The sequence below is a fragment of the Rattus rattus genome, chromosome 3 (genome assembly GCF_011064425.1).
Source record: "Rattus rattus isolate New Zealand chromosome 3, Rrattus_CSIRO_v1, whole genome shotgun sequence".
Lineage (NCBI taxonomy): Eukaryota > Metazoa > Chordata > Mammalia > Rodentia > Muridae > Rattus > Rattus rattus.
In genome coordinates, this window is record NC_046156.1 from 130408012 (window position 1) to 130428355 (window position 20344).

A 20344-nucleotide genomic window follows, 5' to 3' on the forward strand; every position below is an offset into this window, starting at 1 on the left:
TGAGGTTGTTTTTCTCTTTGCTTGCTCGTTCAATGTCAGTGATATCTAAATGTGGCATGTCCATTCTCTTTCTTCTTTGTGAACAGTCAGTCTGAGTTTTTTACACATTAGTCTCAATGAATCATTGCAATTTAAGAAAAGACATGTCATTCTGAAATTCTAATAAATTATTTGAGACTTGATTTTCAAAACCCATAAATATCTATCTTCATGATTTTATATAAAATCCAACACAGATACTAATCAATGTGGAATGCACAAAGAAAACAGCAGGCACCCAGAGTCTGACTCCTGCAGTCAAAACTACCATATCAGTGTTTATGGACAGGTATCTCGAAATTATCTTCAGCTCACATATTTGCTTCAATATATTCAACTATATCTGTAGATACATAATATTTAATTTTTATGGTTTGTGCAGACACATTCTTAAGCCAATCTGTAAATGTTTTTTGCTCTGTATACAATGAATTATTTCTGTTTAATTAATTATTATTTTTTATTTAGGCCAGTGTGGTGGCTCATCAGGCTAAGGCAGTTGTTGACAAGTCTGATGACTTGGGTAGCAACCCCAAAACTCACAAGAGGAAGGAGAGAACTGATTTCTACAATTCATCCCCTCTCTCACTCTCTCTCTCTCTCTCTCTCTCTCTCTCTCTCTCTCTCTCACACACACACACACACACACACACACACACTAAATGGGAAAACTTTTATTATTTGACCATTTTATACATGCTTATAATTTGAGTATATTTACTCCTATTACTGTTTCTAAGAAAAAATAAAAAGACAAGAAATAGGAGGAATTTTTGAATTATCTGTTTCACATGATTCTATTTTATTTTGGACATTTTAGAAATATAACTTATTGCATTTATTTTGTTCTTCTAGTAATTATTGAGTGTGCACATTCAATTTGACAATAAATGTCATGGTAGAAGCAGTTCGTGGGTTTGTCCAAGTCATATTTTATTAGTTAACTCTCTATCTGTAACATAAATTTTCATCTTTACCACACCATTTTTATAGTACTTCTTACACGTTAAATCTGACAGAGTAAATGTACTAGCATGTGAAGGATATTCCTAGACTCTACAGTGAAAGGACATGAGCAGAGCAGTGAATCTCTCACAATCCTGGGTGTTGAGATGCCGATGATCTTGGGCTTCCACAGTCTTTCTGCCCAAGGCTCTACAATAACCGCTTAAAGGAACACCTGCATCTGCCTGTCTCAGTGTCACACTTGTGTGACAGCAGCGTAGACTCTATACCTATGCTCCTGAAACAATTTGAATGGAAGTAAATTTGTAGTGACATGTTGATTTGGGGGGATGGGTAGTTATTTCTAGTCTCCTAAAAGTGACAGTAGCTGTTGTCCAACAAAAGGACACTGTTGGGATATGGAGAAGATGATTATAGAATTCTTCTCTCATAAGATTCTAAAAGATAAGTTTTCAAACATAGTTTCAGATCACTACCTTTAAGGAAGTATTTGACATGTATTAGTCATTTGATCTTAGGGAAAATGGTAGCAGTAGTTAATGTCACTTCCTTTATTTGACAGTTAAGATGTTATAGGTCTAGAAATGCTACGAAGGTCACACAGATTTTAAGAACATAGCAACAGAATCTTTTGAGCACCAAGGTTCAAGACCACTAGATCTGGCTTTTCCCTTGGACAAAGGATAGACCTGTGGATGCTTTGCTACTCTCCGTAACATACAAAGGAGTTCTGATAATCAGTCCAACAAGTGGAAAATAAACCAAATGACTGAAGTCTTAGAAGCCAAGGAAATATATCACCACATGCAATAATTCTAGTAGACTGCAAGGTCAAAAACATATTTCAAATATCATTATGAGCATATGAAAATATGCCTAGGGACTAAGTAGAACCTGTAGGCATGTATTACCATGTAGTCACATAATTTACATCTTCTCATAAAAGAAACATTCTCTTTCTCTTCCTCCCTTCCTTCCTTCCTTCCTTCCTTCCTTTCTTTTTTTCTTTCTTTCTTTGTTTCAGTTATTTATTTACTTATTTATTTATTTATTTATTTATAGCTTTTTAAAGTGTCTGATAAAGCTTTAGCTGGTTTATATTCTCTATATAGTCAAGAATGATCTTGAGTTCAATATCCTTCAACCTCCACCTCACCTCTACTGAGTCATGCCATTACGACTGTATCTTTTACATTTTTTTTACTTCAAAATGAGGTATACTATGGTTAGTCTGTACAGTTGAGCCAAAAAAAAAAATCAAGGTTCCAGTTCAAATTTCTACTTCCTTGACAAATTGTGACCTTAATTTTTTAGCCTTATTAAAGTCTGATTTTCCGTAAAATAAACACGGTTTGATAAATTCTATATGATGTAACTAGTGATATTTAGTAGATATTAAATAAGATAATTATGTGATGAGCTTAATACAGTGCATATAATGTATTAGTATGCATCATCAATATTTAACTTCAGTTATTATAAGTGAGGTTAAATTAGTAACCATGCACTTAATTTAGTAGAGAATAAATACATGTTTGGAGAGCATATTTAGCAGAAAAATGTCATCTGAGTTTAATCAAAATATATAGCCCTTTGTTTGAAAAGACCACTGACAAAACTATCAATGACAGGCCAACCCCAAGGGTCTGTCTGATTTATAAACTAGAGTCAAGACAATAAAATATTTGCTTTGTTCCTTTGACCAAATCTCTGCTGAGATGGCCTCATTTTTCTTCACCAGATAATGAGCCTAGTGTCCCTAACCTGCTTGCCTTGGCATCAAAGCTGAGGGACAGTGCTGAACTCTTCCAATCAGATGAGATGCGACCTGCTAATGACCCAAAGGAAAGAGTTCCCAGTCGTGTCCGGATGCTGAATGACATCCTTCAAGACCTGGAGAAGAACTTCCTGGTGCAGCAGGTACCACCGGGTTTCTATAGGTAGGAAATATATCTCCACATTGTTATCTTTATCTCAAAGCCTTAAGTTTACTTTCAGAATATTCTAAAAACTATAAAACTACATACAAGAAGCTTTGCTTTCGCATATTTTAAGGAAGAGAAAAAGTGAGCGTAAGACTACCTTGAAGACAGAATGAGCAAAAATCACTTGAATAGAAAAGTGGGGAGAGGATAGGAGAGTATTAGAGAGAAAATAAAAAGGATTAGTTTTGATCCAAATATACTATGAGTCTATGCAAATAATCTATTTAAAACAATCAAATAGTTATGACAGAATAAGGAAATGATTGTTATCCAAGGGAATGCTTAAATGAGTAAATATGGAATAAGGAAACATGACAAAATGTCATATATTGATTTCAATTAGAAATAATCACTGGAAAACCAAGTTTTGTCCAAGCTTCAATGGGGAGAATTCTGCCTTCTTGGTTGCCAAGTGAAGTGGTAGGCTGTTTTTTTTTTTTTTTTTTTTTTTTGTTTTTTTTTTAATAATAAAACATGTCTAGAAATTTGAGCCCTAGTTCTTTAAGCTATAATTTGTGACAGTATTGAATACATTTAGTATTCTGTTCGAGTACAACTTTAGTAGCTCTTGAAACAGCTGAAAGAGGAGGGCAGTTTGGTTGGAGAATCATAGGAGTGCTCCTGAGAACGTGTGGACAACGGTTTTCTAGAGGCAGCAGTGTAACTTGGGCTCAGTGCCTAAAGCAAGTGGAATATGGTTTTGTTTGGAGATTCTCAGAGTAGAAAATAAACAAAGGGAATATGGAAGTTAATGAATTTTGAATATTTTAACTATTTTACATCATCGATTCATTCTTCTACTGAGGTAAAGGATCCCTTTCTCTGTAATACATGCTTATATAATGTGCATGGGAATGACTAATATATATTCATATGAACCTATATCTTACATATGCATATCTATATGTTTTCTACATTGATATATTATATTTTAAAGTGTTAAATTTATGTCCCCTTATAGAAAGCTCTATGTTGAACTAGAGCTACTTTCTTCCCCACAATTTCCATCAGTCTGCTATCTTGTTTCATGACAGGACTTGCTAATCTGCTTTGTATAGCCACAGGTTAAAGCAAGAAATCAATTATTGATACAAAGATATAGAAATCGTTTTTACATGGGAGAAAGAATTTCTAAAATTAATACCCCCAAAGATTATGACACTCTTTATAGCAGGAGATGCTCCATTACCGTGCATATTAAAGTATGATTTCTGACCCACAAGCCTGTGACTCTTAAGAGAACATGAGATTTAAGTGGTTTTGGGAGCAAACTTGATGAACTGAGGAGAACCTTATCAACCCACAATTTAATTTCTGTATCTATTAAAACAAATAGCAGATCAAGACTATAATTCTTGATTGGTTTTGTTTTGCTTTATTACTTTTGGTATTTGATTTAGCTTTGTGAGTGTTAAATTAAAATAACTATGCAGATCAACTTTTCATGTCATTTCTTCTAACATCATAACTCTTGTTCTTAAGATGTTGGGAAATATATATTGTTCATATAATTCTCATGGTACTTGAAGGCATTATTATGCTCTCTGTACTTTCTAAGCCCTGTAACTGAGCAAGCACTTCAAGTAAAAAGCATTCCCTTGATAGTAATCTAGTGCAGGATTAGAAAGGAGAAAGAACAATGCAAATACAAAGATAAAATACAAAGATAGAATGCATAAATAAATCCTTAAAGAAAATTAAACCATATTATGGACAGATTTCTTTAAAGCATATTTATCAGAGGAGATAAATCACATTTGAGGACCCATTTAATAAGGCCTGTTTATACAAGAATGTATTCCCTTCTTGATACTCTTCTAATGTGTAGCTGGGCTTTATCTTACCTTTTCAATAGTATTCATAGTCTCAATTTACTTCACCCTGTACTTTGCAAAGAACAGCAAACATTTGTATATTTATGATGGAGACCAATAAGTGGAATTTTTCCAATTTTTACAATTGTGGAATTTTTACAATTGTCACAGTATACCCTTTTTCCAAGTGATACAAGTCCAAATGTTACAATAATACTCGGCTTATAGATTTTAGAACTAAAAATGTAGAGTTAGACGCTTTAGCATTTAGTCAACTTTAATTATAGTTATTAATGGAATGAATGGCTAACATGCCTTTCCTTTGGTTAAATGCTGGGCACATGGCAAGTCTCTTTATACCTTTGTAAGAAACTGTCCTCAAAAGCAGGTATACCATCTTGCCCATCCAACAGTGAATAACATAGTACTTCTGTATTTCTCACCCTCAGTTACATTTGCTGTGGGTTCCCTGGAGATAACCTTTGCTGAAGTTGCACAGTTGGTGTCTAGACTTTGAATTCACAATTCCCTGATGGTGTATATTGTTTACAATCTTTAGCTATGCTGATTTCTCACCCCTGTTTACTAAAGTGAGATTTCTCTTCAACTTTTTTGCTAAATTCAAAACTGAGTTGTTTGATTTTGGTTGCTTCATTTTATCAATTCTTTTATAATGGATACCAGTCTTGTATTACCTAACTGTTGGGCAAAGACTTCCTCCTACGGTATGCTTTGTCTTCTTCCTGTTAAAACATTGGAATGGCTTTTCCAAGGACTTACTAAATTTAATTGAGTCAACTTTACAGGAAGAAGGTAGGTTTATTGCTTCCACTGACCTCATAATGGGGGTCAGTGAAGTCAAAAGGCTGGGCTGGAGTAGGGCTTCTTAAAACAGTACAGGAAAGTTAGGACATGATGGAGAAGAACTGGGGCTATATTTTTATTTGGTGGGGCCCTATAGGTGGTATTTATGTCCAGTGATCACTTTGGAATCTGGAACAAGGAGTTAGCTTTGTCCAATGCCTTGCATTAGCTTTGAAAAAATCAGGCAGGAACCTTTTCGCCCAGGCACCTTGCCTTTGTCCTAAAACCTCTGGCCTAACAAATATCTTTGGGTGAGCATGAGGTTTTTTTTCCCCATCTTTATTAAATTAGGTATTTCTTATTTACATTTCAAATATTATTCCTTTTCCCGGTTTCCAGGCCAACATCCCACTAACCCCTTCTCCTCCCATTCTATATGGGTGTTCCCCTCCCCATCCTCCCCGCCATTACCACCCTCCCCCCAACAATCCCATTCACTGAGGGTCCAGCCTTGGCAGGACCAAGGGCTTCCCCTTCCACTGGTGCCCTTACTAGACTATTCATTGTTACCTATGAGGTTGGAGTCCAGGGTCAGTCCATGTATAGTCTTTGGGTAGTGGCTTAGTCCCTGGAAGCTCTGGTTGGTTGGCATTGTTGTTCATTAATGAAATATTGCCAATAAATTTACCCTTAATTATTTTGCTTCTCAGTTGTTTTGAAAATCTGATCAGAAAAGTCAATGTTATGTTGATCTTTTTATACAAAGTATTCTAAAATTTTTACAGTTTTATGCTTTAGATTTAGATATATCAACCAGTTTGATCTCATCCTTGTGAATTATAAACATTTTGGCACCAGACTTCTTTATGTTTGCACAAATTATCACTATTTTAGCACTGTTTGTTTAAAGTGCTATATTCATATAATTTTCCATCCAATTTCTTCAGCACTTTGTTTGTACAATAAACACTTAATATTGCATAATATTGTACTGGTGGTTTCTAATCTATCCAGGTAGAACTGCTTTCACAACATGGAAAAAGCACTGTGCCAGAGGGGGTGACCATGAGATTGCCAGAAGGTGAAGGGGTTAGTGGTGGGAGGTTTGTATCTTTCATCTGTGATGGCCAGCATCCTATGTGAAATTTCTGAACATTAGATTCACTTCTCTAAACTAGAAAATCCCCAGGAGATGTTAATAATAGAATGAAGTTAGCTGAAATGAGGTCAGAGTACCATGAGTTACATTAATTTTAAAGTTGTATACAAATGTTACAAAATGAAAGTAATATTATACAACTATGCTGTGTCAATTTGACAAGCTAATAGTATTTGCATCTCCACAGTTTTTCCCTATACCACCAAGGGAGAAGTATTTTATTATTAGGTGTTAAAAGTTGACAAATGAAATTTCACATTATGGTAGTAGCAACTTTTGTGGCCAAAATTTATTATCTTGTGAATGTATATACCTAGCTGGTCTTAGCAAATCTAAGTAAGATTCTTTGTTTTGTCCCCAGTTATTTTGGTAGTTATAGTGTTTCCATATTGTTGGGGTGTCTCCATCATTTCCTTTATGTCTTACCCATCACCAGCCTACATAGCGTTAACAATGGGTGAATGGTAACCATTGACATTTACTTGATTTAAATGACTGGACTTCACTGCACTGACATAGAAATAACTCCAACTTTTAGCCTTCACAACTAGAAAATAATGGGGTTGCAAAATGTACTTCACAGGAGCAATTAACAAAAGCTTTCTAGTAAGGAATGGCTTATAGCAAGAGTACAAGTTACAGCAGCATTATCTCTGTCGTACATTTAGATAGAATATCAGCATAAAGTTCCACTGTTACCTCTCAATTTTCCATACTCAAAGCATTTAAAGAAATGATAGTTAAAGAGAAAGATAAGAAAATTGTTGCAGTTAACTTTCATTCCAAGTTGACAAAATCTAGAATTACACGATAGAAAAGTCATGATCAACGAATGCCTAGAAAATATTGGCCTATTAGCATTTCTGTGAGGATTTTCTCGACTACTAATTGATGAAGAAGAACCAATCCTTTAGTGTGTGGTACCTATTCTCTGTTCTGGACTTGTATAAGAACAGTAGCCATGCATGGGCCAGAGAGCAGGCAAGCTGATAAACAGCATCTTCTACAACTTCTGTTCTATTTCCTAGGTTATGATGCTCTGGCCAAATGTAATGCCTCGCGGAAAACTTAAGATTCCTGCTCTGACTTCCCTCACTAATTTTGGATTTTGCAGTGGTTGATCATAGCATTTGGGTTGAACTTATTTGATTTCAAGAGTATGGAAAATGAAGATGTAAATGGATATGAGATGGTATCTCATGTCACATTCTAGGTAGAAATAGATCTCAAGGAAATTAAGTATCTAAGTCTACTAAATATAATGAATTATGGAATAATCATTAAGAGAAGTCTAGAGCTGGCAGGTAGCTAAAGAAAATTTCTTGGAAGCTTGATGATTTGAGTTCAATTCTTGGAAAGCATGTGTTCAAAGAAGAGAATTGAATTCGGCAAAATTTTCTCTGACCTCCACCTATGTGCTGTGGTACATGTGTACCTACAAAACACAAACATCCAAACACACACACACACACACACACACACACACACACACACACACACACACACACACACATATACAAATCTCACATGCATGAACACACACATGTGCACATACATACACACAAAGAGAACAAGAAATATAACTTAAAGTTTTTAAATACAGTTGCTGCTTTTTATATTATCCTCCTATTTTTACAAAAATATATGATATAATCAGGAGTATTCTGCTTATGTAAACTAAGGGATGTTATAGACAACTATTAGTATACATCTAAAAAGATAAAATTACGTAACATTCTACCAGGGAAAAATATCAGACCTAAAGGTCTACAGACATGTGAGAATCAGGCACATCTGTTGGAAGCTACATCTACAGAAGAGCAGCTGAAACAACTAGTGTTGTGGGATTGAGCCACTACTTAATCCTTGGACTTCCCATTCACTGCTGACCACTGTGGGGAACTGGATTACAGACTGAGGTGACTAATCAGATCCTCCCCTGGCAGAGGGAAGAGGAATAATCTCCCAGGAAAGACATTAAGATTTGCATATCTGCATCATATTTTTTGCTGCACTGACAGAGAGAGCTGGACTCCTGCGAGTTCTGACATACCCAAAAACACAGGTGAGACCATCACTTCTGCTCAGAGGGACCCACCTGGTGCCCTCAGGATATAAGAACCTAAGACCAGTCTGGAGCAGGACCCTTCTGGTTCTGTCTGCTCCCAGAGCTGACTCTACCCTGTGCCACAGCTCTCTGTACCCAAGTACCACCAGAAGCGAGCTAGTCTCTCAGGAGTGCTGACATACAGTCTTACAGGAAGATCAAGTCACTGTCAGACACAGCCAACCAGCTAATACCAGAGATAATCAGATGTTGAGAGGCAAGTTCAGAAACTTGAGCAACAGAAACCAAGTCCCCTTGGCATGATAAGAAACCTGTTCTCCCACTACAGTAAGTCCTGGATACCTCAACACACTAAAAAGGCAAGATTCTGATATAAAACTACATCTCATGATGATGTTAGAGGATTTCAAAAAGGAAACCAACAGATTGGGAAAAGACCTTTACCAAGCCTACATCCAATGGAGGGCAAATATCCAATATATAAAAAGAACTCAAGAAGTTAGACTCCATAGAATCAAATAATTCTATCAAAAAATGGGATATAGAACTAAAAAAGAATTCTTATCTGAGGAATCTGGAATGGCTGAGAAGCACCTAAAGAAATATTCAACATCCTTAATTATCAGGGAAATGAAAATCGAAATGAGCCTGAAGTTCCACCTTACACCAGTCAGAATGGCTAAGATTAAAACTCAGGTGACGGCATATGCTGTCGAGGATATGGAGAAAGAGGAACACTCTTCCATTTTTGGTAGGATTGTAAGCTGGTACAACCACTCTGGAAATCGGTCTGATAGTTCCTCAGAAAACTGGACATAGTACTACCTGAGGACTCAGCTATACCACTCCTGCACATATACCCAAATGATGCTCCAACATATATCAAGGACACATGTTCCACCATGTTCATAGCAGACTTATTTATAATAGCCAGAAGCTGGAAAGAGCCTAGATGTCCTTCACCAGGGGAATGGATTTAGAAAATGTGGTACATTTACACAGTGGAGGACTACACAGATATTAAAAATAATGACTTCATGAAATTCATAGGCAAAAGAATGGAACTGGAAAATAACATCCTGAGTGAGGTAACCCAATTACAAAGGAAATCATATGGTATTCACTCACTGATAGGTGGATATTAGTCCAAAAACTTGGAATACCCTAGAAACAATCCACAGACCACATGAAGCTCAAGAAGAAGGAAGACCAAATTGTGGATGTTTCAGTCCTTTTCAGAAGTATGGAGGAAGTATGGAGACAAAGTGTGGAGCAGAGACTGAAGGAAAGGCCATCTAGGGACTGCTCCTCCTGGTGATCCATCACACATACAACCACTGAGGCCAGAAATATTGTGTAAGCCAAGAAGTGCATTCTGAAAAAAGCATGGTATAGCTGTGTCCTGAGAGTCTCTGCCAGAGCTTGACAATACAGAGACAGAAGCTTGTATACAACCATTGAACTGAGAACGGGATACCCAAGTGGGGAGTCAGGTAAAGGACTGAAGGAGCTGATGGTGTTTCCAACCCTATAAGAAGAACAACAATATTAACCCACCAGATGCCCCCCCATGGACTATACCACCATCCTAAGAGTACACAGGGATGGACCTCTGGCTCCAACTGCATATGTAGGATAGGATGGCCTTGTTGGGCATCAATGGGAGGAGAAACCCTTGGTCCTGTCAAGGCTCTATGCCCCAGTGTAAGGTAATGTTAGGAGGGAATGGGTGGGAGGAGCACTCTCATAGAATCAGGGGGAGACACTGAGTTTCTGAAGGGGTTACCAGGAGCAGAGTGAACATATGAAATATAAATTTAAAAATCCAATAAAAGAAAAAATAAAAAAAGATAAAATTAAGTATCAAATAATGACCATATTCAGTGGTTTAAAGAATGCTGACCACTTGAAGTTAAGGGACAGTATATATTTCTGCCTGTGCACATGTCTATATAATGGGTTTTATGTTCTTGTGAAAAATGTGGCTTCAACTTCATATAAAACTCTACTTATGGCGTTAGCCAGAATGGATTTGAGCAAGTTCAGAAAACCATTTCAAGCTAAGCTAAGGCAAGATTTTTTTTCATGTGCATCCTTGAAAGCAGAAAAATAGCAGTGTAAATGTCAAGAAGCTTCTACCCTGAACCAAGAGTAAACAGAGCAAACAATCCAGTAAAAGTGCTTTTCAAACATCTAAGTTTCCCACTTTTCTTTGGAAAAATGTTGGCCCTAGATTCTATGTAACCATGGAAGGAATGGCCTGGCGAATGTTGGAAAACTCTCTTCTCAGACACCCACACGTAGGTTCCCGCTGAGCACTCCTGGTAAATACAAGACTTTAAAAAATCTCCAGAATTTCAACATATAGAATGCTAGTTCCCAGAAACATTTATGAATTGCCAACATCTCATTATACAGCTTGCATGTTGTTTTAATTAGGGCTAGTTTTGTACGTAATAATTGAACCTATTGTTTGATATTTGACTGGGGAAAGGACTACTGTATTTGGGTTATACATTTTCATTTAGTGAGGTCCAGGGGGTCTGAATGTGAGTAAAATCTCATCATTGTGTCTCCTGTCAGTAACTCCAACAGCACAGCCTCTGATTTCTTTAGATTATGAAAAATAACTACTGATTAAGGATTGCAATAATGCTTTTAAAGTGTTTTAATAGTAGCTGGGAGAACAAAAATATCAATGGATGAATAGAGATCTGAACAATGGAGACAAAGTAAAATTCCCAAAATTTGATTACCTGACTCTTACATTTTTTTCATAAATTTGTACCACTATATCTTCTTCTTTTATACTTTATGATTAGATGTGTTTATATATGAAAAGACATGTTTTATAGATGAATAGATATGTCCTTTGCATATTTAATCTTTCTAGATAATAAAAACACCTCCTGTGCTTTAATAGAAACAAAATTAATCTACAAATATTCAATCTCATTTTTAATTATTCTTTCTGTCTCTACAGAAACAATGCATCTCGCTATGACATAAACCATTCACATGCTATAAGGTAGACATTTATTTAGTCATTTGAAATTTTCGATTGGCAGTGAAAACTATTTCCCTTATACCACCACCTATGCTGGCTTCTTATTCTTGCTTGACTCCCAGTTCTTCATTTCCATATCCCAAACTGAACTCGTTTGTTGACTATAAATGGTAGGGTCATCTGGAGTATATGGTCTGATGCAGTGCTGGAAGATGAAGAAGGATTGTCTTTTTTAGAAACAATACCATTAGTCTGTGGCTGTGATGAATGAAAATTTCTTGATGTGTATATTACACACGTTTTCTTGGGTTTTTAACATACAAGTGGGGAGTACTATGGATGGACAAACCTGGTCACATGAGCATGTTCTCAGTAGTGAGTGTGAAACATGAAAATTCACTGATGTATAGTGTCCCTGAACAGGAGAATGAGAACTCTCATATCCACTCTCAGGTTCTAGGTCACCCTGAGGCAGTAAAAGAAATGGAGTTGATTGTGATACATAGGGAAGGAAGTCATTCTGAACTGGCATCATCCCTCCCAACAAACGGTAAACCTGAACTTTGCAAGAGACCCTGTCTAAATATATTCAACATTAGATGGCAGGATTAAATTAGTGTTTACCATCATGGACTCTGGGGTTGAACAACCTAGGTAAATTTTTTTCATATTTCAACTGAATAAACTTAGGAAAGATTTGTAACCTTCCTCTCCAAATGTTTTGTATGTGAGCAACTTGTTAACTTTGAGAAGTTGATTTCAGATTTATTTCTTTTCTTCATTTTTTTATTGGTTATTTTATTTATTTACATTTCTTTTTTATTTTCAGAGTAAAATACATGTGCTATGTTTTCTTTTTATTTCTTTTTTAATTGGATATATTTTTAATTATATTTCAAATGTTATTCCCTTTCCCTGTTTCCCATCCATAAACCCCAATCCCATCCACTATCCCCCTACTTCTGTGAGGATGTTCCCACACCCGTCCACTCACCCCTGCCTGCCTCCCTGCCCAGACACTGCCAGGGCATGACAAATGCAGAGGTGAATGCTCAGAGCCAGCTATTGAACTGAGAAAAGGAGAATTAGAGAAAGGATTGAGGGAGCTGAAGGGGCTTGCAGCTCCATAAGGACAACAATAGCAACCAACCAGAGTTCCCAGGGACTAAACCACAATCCAAAGAGTACACATGGTTGGACCCATGGCTCCAGCTACATATATAGCAGAGGATGGTCTTGTTGGGCACCAATGGAGGAGAAGCTCTTGCTCCTGCCAAGGCTGTACACCCCAGTGTAGGAGAATGATTTCAGATCTAAAAAGAAAACTTATGGGAAAAATTTTTGCTTTGCAGACTTTAAAAACTGATTCATGATTCTCTTTTCTTTCCTTCTTTCTTTCTTTCTTTCTTTCTTTCTTTCTTTCTTTCTTTCTTTCTCTCTTTCTTTCTTCCTTCCTTCCTTCCTTCCTTTCTTTTCTTAGAAATATTTCTTTACTAACCTTTCAAATGTTATTCCCTTTCACGGTTTCCTGTCCATTGGCTCCCATTGCTCCTCCCCCATACAGGTATTCTACCATCCATCCCCTTTACTGCACCCCCTACTTTCTTCTGCACTGGGGCTTCAACCTTGGCAGGACCAAGGACTTCCCTTTGCACTGGTGCCACAACAAGTCTATTCTCTGCTGCATATGCAGTTGGAGCCCTTGGTCAGTCTTTCCATAGTGGTTTAGTCCCCTAGAAGTTCTGGTTGGTTGACATTGTTGTTCTTATGGGGTTGCAAGCTCCTTCAACTCTTTCAATCCTTTCTCTAATTCCTCCCAATGGGGTCCTGTTCTCAGTTCAGTGGTTTGCTGCTAGCATTGACAACTGTATTGGACATGCTCTGGTTGTGTCTCTTAGGAGAGATTTACATCCAGTACCTTTCAGCATGCATTTTTTTAGTTTCATCAATCTTATCTAGTTTTTGGTGACTGTATATATATATGGGCCACATGTGGGGCAGACTCTGAATATCCATTCCTTCAATCATTGCTCTAAACTTTGCTTCCATATCCCCTCCTATAGATATTTTCCCCCTTTAATAAGGAGTGGGAGCATCCACATTTTGGTCACATTTCTTGAGCTTCCAGTAGTCTGTGGATTGCACCTTGCATAATTTGAGCTTTTGGGCTAATATCCACTTATCATTGAATGTATACCAAGTATGTTTTTCTGTAATTGGGTTACCTCACTCAGGATGATATTTTCCAGTTCCATCCATTTGCCTATTAATTTCATGAAGTCATTGTTTTTGATAGCTGAGTAGTACTCCATTGTGTAGATGTATGACATTTTTTGAATGTATTCCTCTGTTAAAGGGCATCTGTGTTCTTTCCAGCTTATGACTATTATAAATAAGGCTGCTATGAACATAGTGGAGCATGTGTTTTTGTTTTATGTTGGAGCATCTTTTGGGTATATGCCCAGGAAAGGTATAGCTGGGTCCTCAGATAGTGCAATATCCAATTTTCTGAGGAACCTCCAAACTAATTTCCATTGTGGTTGTACCAGTTTGCAATCCCACCAACAATAGAGAAGTGTTCTTCTTTCTCCACATCCTCGCCAGCATCTGCTCTAACCTCAGTTTTTCTCTTAGCCATTCTGACTGGTGTGAGGTTGAATCTCAGGGTTGTTCTGATTTGCATTTCCCTGATGACTAAGGATGTTGAACATTTCTTTAGGTGCTTTTTGGCCATTCAAAATCAGCTGCGAATGTTTTGTTTAGCTCTGTACCCCATTTTTAATAGGGTTATTTGACTCTCTGGAGTCTAACTTCTTGAGTTCTTTGTATATTTTGGGTATTAGCCTTCTTTCAAATGTAGGATTGGTAAAGATCTTTTCCCAGTCTGTTGGTTGCCATTATGTCCTAATGACAGTGTCTTTGGTCTTACAGAAACTTGGTAGTTTTATGAAGTCCCATTTGTAGATTCTTGATCTTAGAGCACGAGCCATTGTTGTCATGTTCAGGAAATTTCCTCTAGTGCCCACGTGTTCGAAACTCTTCCCTACTTTTTCTTCTATTAGATGGAGTGTATCTGGTTTGATTTGGAGGTCCTTGATCCACTTGGACTTAAGCTTTATACATGGTCATAAGAATGGACCGATTTGCATTCTTCTACATGCTGACTGCCAGTTGTACCAGCACCATTTGTTGAAAATGCTATCATTCTTCCATTGGATGGTTTTAACTCCTTTGTCAAAGATCAAGTGACCATATGTGTGTGGGTTCATTTCTGGGTCTTCAATTCTGTTTCACTGATCTATCTGCCTGTCTCTGAACCAATATCATGGCTTAGACTGGTGACTGGTGCTCGATAGGACACAGAACAGATTTTGCTTTCTCTTTATGTGATGCCTTTAAACTACATAACAAAAAATGCTAACTAAATAAGGTCTTATAGCCAGGTGGTTCTAGCTCAATGGTAGATGCTTGTATGTCAAGTGCAAAGCCTTGCAGTTGATCAGTAGTGCTTAAAATAAAATATGTGTGTGTGTGTGTGTGTGCACGTATGTGTTTACTCATGCAATACAACATTCCTTAGGATGGAAGAATTAAACAAAGCACCATTCTGTGACAGGCTGTTGAAGGGAGACAAGTATGGAAACACGACAACTGAACTCATATCTATCATTTCCAGGATGTTAATAAATAGTAATAAAATATTTATGTACATACTCAGTTTCTGCTTTGGGATGGATCTTTACTGTCTATTTGAATCTAAAAACATCCACGTGTGTGCCTCCTCACTTAGTCTCTGTCTCTGTCTCTCTGTCTCTGTCTCTGTCTCTCTCTCTGTCTCTCTCTCTCTCTCTCTCTCTCTCTCTCTCTCTCTCTCTCTCTCTCTCTCATCCATATTGACCCACATACTGCATCATTTTCTTTTTTAGATGAAAAATAAACATGAAAATTGTCACCTATATTTATTTATAAGAGCCTTTCTGCTCTAGTAACAGGGAATGTGAGGTTCAATTGTGGGCAGTTGTTCAAGTCCATTGCATAATCATATTCCCAGAATCCTTTCCCGTTGTTTTACCTGTTGTGATATACATTGATGTGGTTTTGTGTTTTGCTCTGTGCTGAAGTATGGAAAATGCACCTGGATGGGCAGAACCTAGTACTAGACTGCATTTACCCTGGTCTGCCTCTCCCTGGTGTTGGACTTGAGGGAAGCACAGACACACTGCTTAGGGGATTGGAAGAACACAGCCTAGATGTGGGAGGCCAAAGCTGGATTTCCCATGGTCTTGGGCATCCAGTCACTGAGGGAAACCACATGAAGTCCAAAAGGCAGGTGGGCAGGGTCCATTGGTCTGTGATAAAGAACCTGGGTCTAGGGTCTTCCAAACTCCTGGATATCCAAAAGCCACTTTGTCACAGGGAGTTGGGAATGGAGTGGACCTGCAGGGAGCAGATGAACCTGGTGCTGGGGGAAGGGCAATTCTGGCTTAGTGGGGGTTGCCTGGGAATACAGAGGGGCCTTTTGCAGGAGGCTTAGGCAGGACAGCTCTGTAGAGGAAGGCTTTCTTCATGTTCCCCATGGCGGGTCCAAGTCCCACAGGCCCAGTTTGCCCTCTATAGCACTCTAGGCTCTGGTGTACTTCACTCTAATGCTGCTGCTATTCTTGGTGGTCATCCTATGATCCTGGCATCTCTATTACACTGGGGTCATCTAATGCAACTAGGCTCCATCAATAGTCTTTCCTAGGCTCTCTTTTTGCCAAGCCTCAACTTCTTTGCATCACTCCTTCAGTTCTTGGCCTACAATTGCAAGTGAGGCTGTACCTTCACCCATGGCCATTCCTGGACTCTTTTGCCTTTCTTCATGTCCAAATCCATTATCACCTGGATGAATCGTACATTTAACCAAGTCTAGTTGCAGCATCAGTTACAACTTTGGTTATCTCTGGAACATAGCTTCTTATTGCTCTCAGAAACACTCCCCAGGTGATTTCACCTCAGAGATGCTGCTCTTCCCTTAATCATCACTAATATCTTATCCACAGCTGAACAGCTATGTCACTATCCCCTACTATACTTGACTCTAAAGGTAGAGCGCACTAACTGAAGTTGTGGAGTACTGCTGTACTGCTGCTTGCTTGGTCTGGAACATTGCCCACCCCCTTTTCTGTTACATATTTTGTTGGCTATATTGACAGCCCTAAAACTTGCTCGGTAAACTGACCTTAAACTCATAGATCTGCATGCCCCTGCCCTCTGAATGCTGGCATTAAAGGCATTCACCACCACAGCTGGAACTAAGCTTTTCTTTACCTTTCTTATAAGATGTATATAAGTCTAGATTGTAGTTCATTAGAGATGTGCTCAAGTTGACAATGGAAAAGAGCCAACACAATTTTTCAATTTGACATATCATCTTATCTCCTGATGCTGAAAAAAATAGCCAGGTCATAGTAATGTTTACCTTGATATAACTATCCCCTTTTCAAATTCATGAGCAATAAGCTTATCTGGGTGGAATCCTGCCCTGAGGTCATCACTCCCTTAATTACATTTAAAATCTTTGAACACAGAATTTACCTTCTTTCCACTTCCTGGTGCCCCTTTACCCTTTAATACATAAATCTTGTATTTTTTTAAAGCTGGCTACACGTGATAAAAACAGGATAAAGTCTAAACTAGGCATTTTTGAGACTTCCTTTTTCAATGCAACTAAAGTATATCTCATTAGCCTATCCTCAGTCAGGCTCTTCTGACAAGGGCAAAAAGCCATATCCTTTACCAAAATATCACAAGAATTATCTCTAGGCAACATACTAAAATTCTTCTCCTCTGGATCCTCCTGTGCCAGTTCCCCAGAATTCAAATCACCCTCAGTACAACTGTCTTCCATATTCCTACTAAGATGGCCCATTAAGCCCCAATTAAGTCTTCCACTGCTTTGCAAATCCAAAGTCCCAAAATCCACAGTCCTCCAAACAAAACATGGTCAAGCCTATCACAGCAATATCCTGCTCCTGGTACCAACTTATATTATAGGATTTCATTGCTATGAAGATACATTATGATCAAGCCAATTCATAGAAAGGTAAAGATTTAATTTTGGATGTTTTCAGTTTCAGGTGTCAGTTAATTATCATCATTTGCATAGATATGGTACTGAGAAGCTGGAGATTACTAGTTTGATCCCAAGGCAAGCAGGAAGAGACAATTTACATAGGCAGCAAGGTGGTGAGTCTTCCACATTTGGTGGAACTTGAGCATAGGAGGTGATGGTGGAGCAGGAATAGGGTCCTCATGACCTTTAGCTACTTCCTGCTTTTTGGGGGGGAAGCCTAGGAAAACGGGTATGGCAATGTTGGCCCAGTTTTAGGAGAGTTGATTGATTTCTTGCTGTCCAGAATCTATGGAACCATCCTTGGCTAAATAAGAAGGAACAGGTCCTGTAAATTACTTACCATTGCATGGTGGAAATCTCAGAGTTCAGGAAACGGTCATGGTGTCTGAGTCCCTTTTATAGTGAGTCAGTCATACCTGACTGTTGCCAGATAACTTTGGGGTGGAATTTAGACAAAATGCTAGCAACACCTCCTATACTGTCACTCCCTATGGCCTAGCATTCAAGTGCATAAGTCTATAGGGGCCAAACCTATTCAAATCACCACAGGAAATAAGTGGGTTTCATAGCTAACTCATGGCATCTGCTTTTATTTCTAAGCGAAAATGTCAAGTGGATAAACAGAAAATAATTTTGATTCTAAATATTATAAATTGAAATCGACAAAATTCATTTCCATAATCACTTATATAGGATGAAGAATACCTTTGTTTCACTTCTTTTGATAAACTACTGGCCTGGTTTGTGCATCAGTTTTGTGAATCATATGGTTTAATAACCCATAATATTGGGGTCTCTAAACATAAATCAATGAAATTTATATACAAGTTAGATTAGTTTTTAAGCAAATTTCATTTATCTCAGGTCATTAAAAAGTAGCCAATTTTGTTTAAAACTTGGCTTTTCATTCCTTTAGAAATTTTATCAACCCAAACTTAAAATGTTAGAGAATTTCAAAAATAAAGAATTTAAAATATTTAAATTGTGCACCCATTACAGTATCATACTAAAATTTCAATGCATTGCATTTTGTCCTGCACGATGTAAATGTTTTCCTTATCTAGTGTTTCTTTAAGAGGGTGGGTGTAAATTACTCACCCATTGCATGGTGGGAATCTCAGAGTTCAGGAAACAGTCATGGTGTCTGAGTTTACCAATATTGAAGTCATATTACCCATAGGATAATAGTGCTGCCTCAAAAACAGAAATTGTATTCTGGCAATTTTATCCAATCATATTATTATAATTGTTTAGTTACTACATATATTTATTTTTTTGCTGTGATTTATTGATAAATACACCTAGAAAAAAAGAAATACTATTTTTTGTCTCACACATCTTGAGAGGGCATTAAATGTTTTATTCTATTAAAATTGAGATATTACAATATTAAACTACCTAAAATTTCTAGATAAATTTAACTTTCTATAAAAAAGTAAATATTCATAATAATCACTTTTCTGATGTTATAAAATTTTGGTAGCTATTATATAAGGCATAAACTAAATCTATTCAATTCTTATGGCTGTCATAAAAATAACAATAAATCCAATGATTAAAAAAAGAGTAATATATTATTTCCTCATAGCTCTGCAAGACGACACTCTGCCGTCATGTATTAGTAAGCTGTCTCATGGGAGGCTCAAATACAAATCCATGTATTTGGCAGCCAGTACTTTTTGTTTTGCTCCATCAGTCATATTTCTACATACTCTTCTAATTGCTTCTTTTTCTGTATCAGCATAGAATTATTTTATATTCTTTTTTAAATAGGGTTTACCAAGCCAGGTGAGATAATCTCTAGCAAATATGAGGGCCATGTTTTAATTGCTTATCTCTAATTGATGACATTGTTTCAAGGATGTTGTAAATGTTCGTGATTATCTCCATTTTTCAATATTACTTTACCCTTCTCAAGGGACAGTCCACTGAGTTTTGTGCATTTATATTACTGCTTCCTTGTCTTAGTTTAATTGCTTAGAGTAAACAGGGATGTTATCTTTCATAAAATGACCTCATCCCTTCCTCAGCTCACCCTGGCTGGTACATGAGAGTGGAATTTTAATCTTTATTGTATTTCAAACATACTGATAACTGGGTACCCATGCTATGAGATCATTAGTAAGAAAGCAGGCAATAAATACCATCTGTTTACTACTGAGTGTTTTAATAGCTGTCTATTTCATCAGTACATTAGACATTGAGACCAATGATATATATGTTGACCTCTTATATGATGTATGTTGTTTATTGTTTCTACGCTGTCTTTTCAAAGATGTTACATAATTTTATTTATGTATTCTCGATGATCCAAGCATACTTGGAGATTGAAGGTCACAACAGAAATCTGAATTCTAAATCCCCGCCTGTGAATGATGAATGAGACT

General features: G+C 37.2%; 1 protein-coding gene across 1 annotated transcript in view; it reads left to right on the forward strand.

Annotated features, from left to right (window-relative positions):
* The window catches only part of Naaladl2 (N-acetylated alpha-linked acidic dipeptidase like 2), an 890024-nt gene that overhangs the window by 825678 nt on the left and 44002 nt on the right, over positions 1-20344 (forward strand). The window contains exon 13 of the mRNA XM_032898601.1: positions 2747-2945. Coding sequence (XP_032754492.1) covers positions 2747-2945 — 199 coding nt within the window. The remainder of the gene's footprint in view (positions 1-2746; positions 2946-20344) is intronic.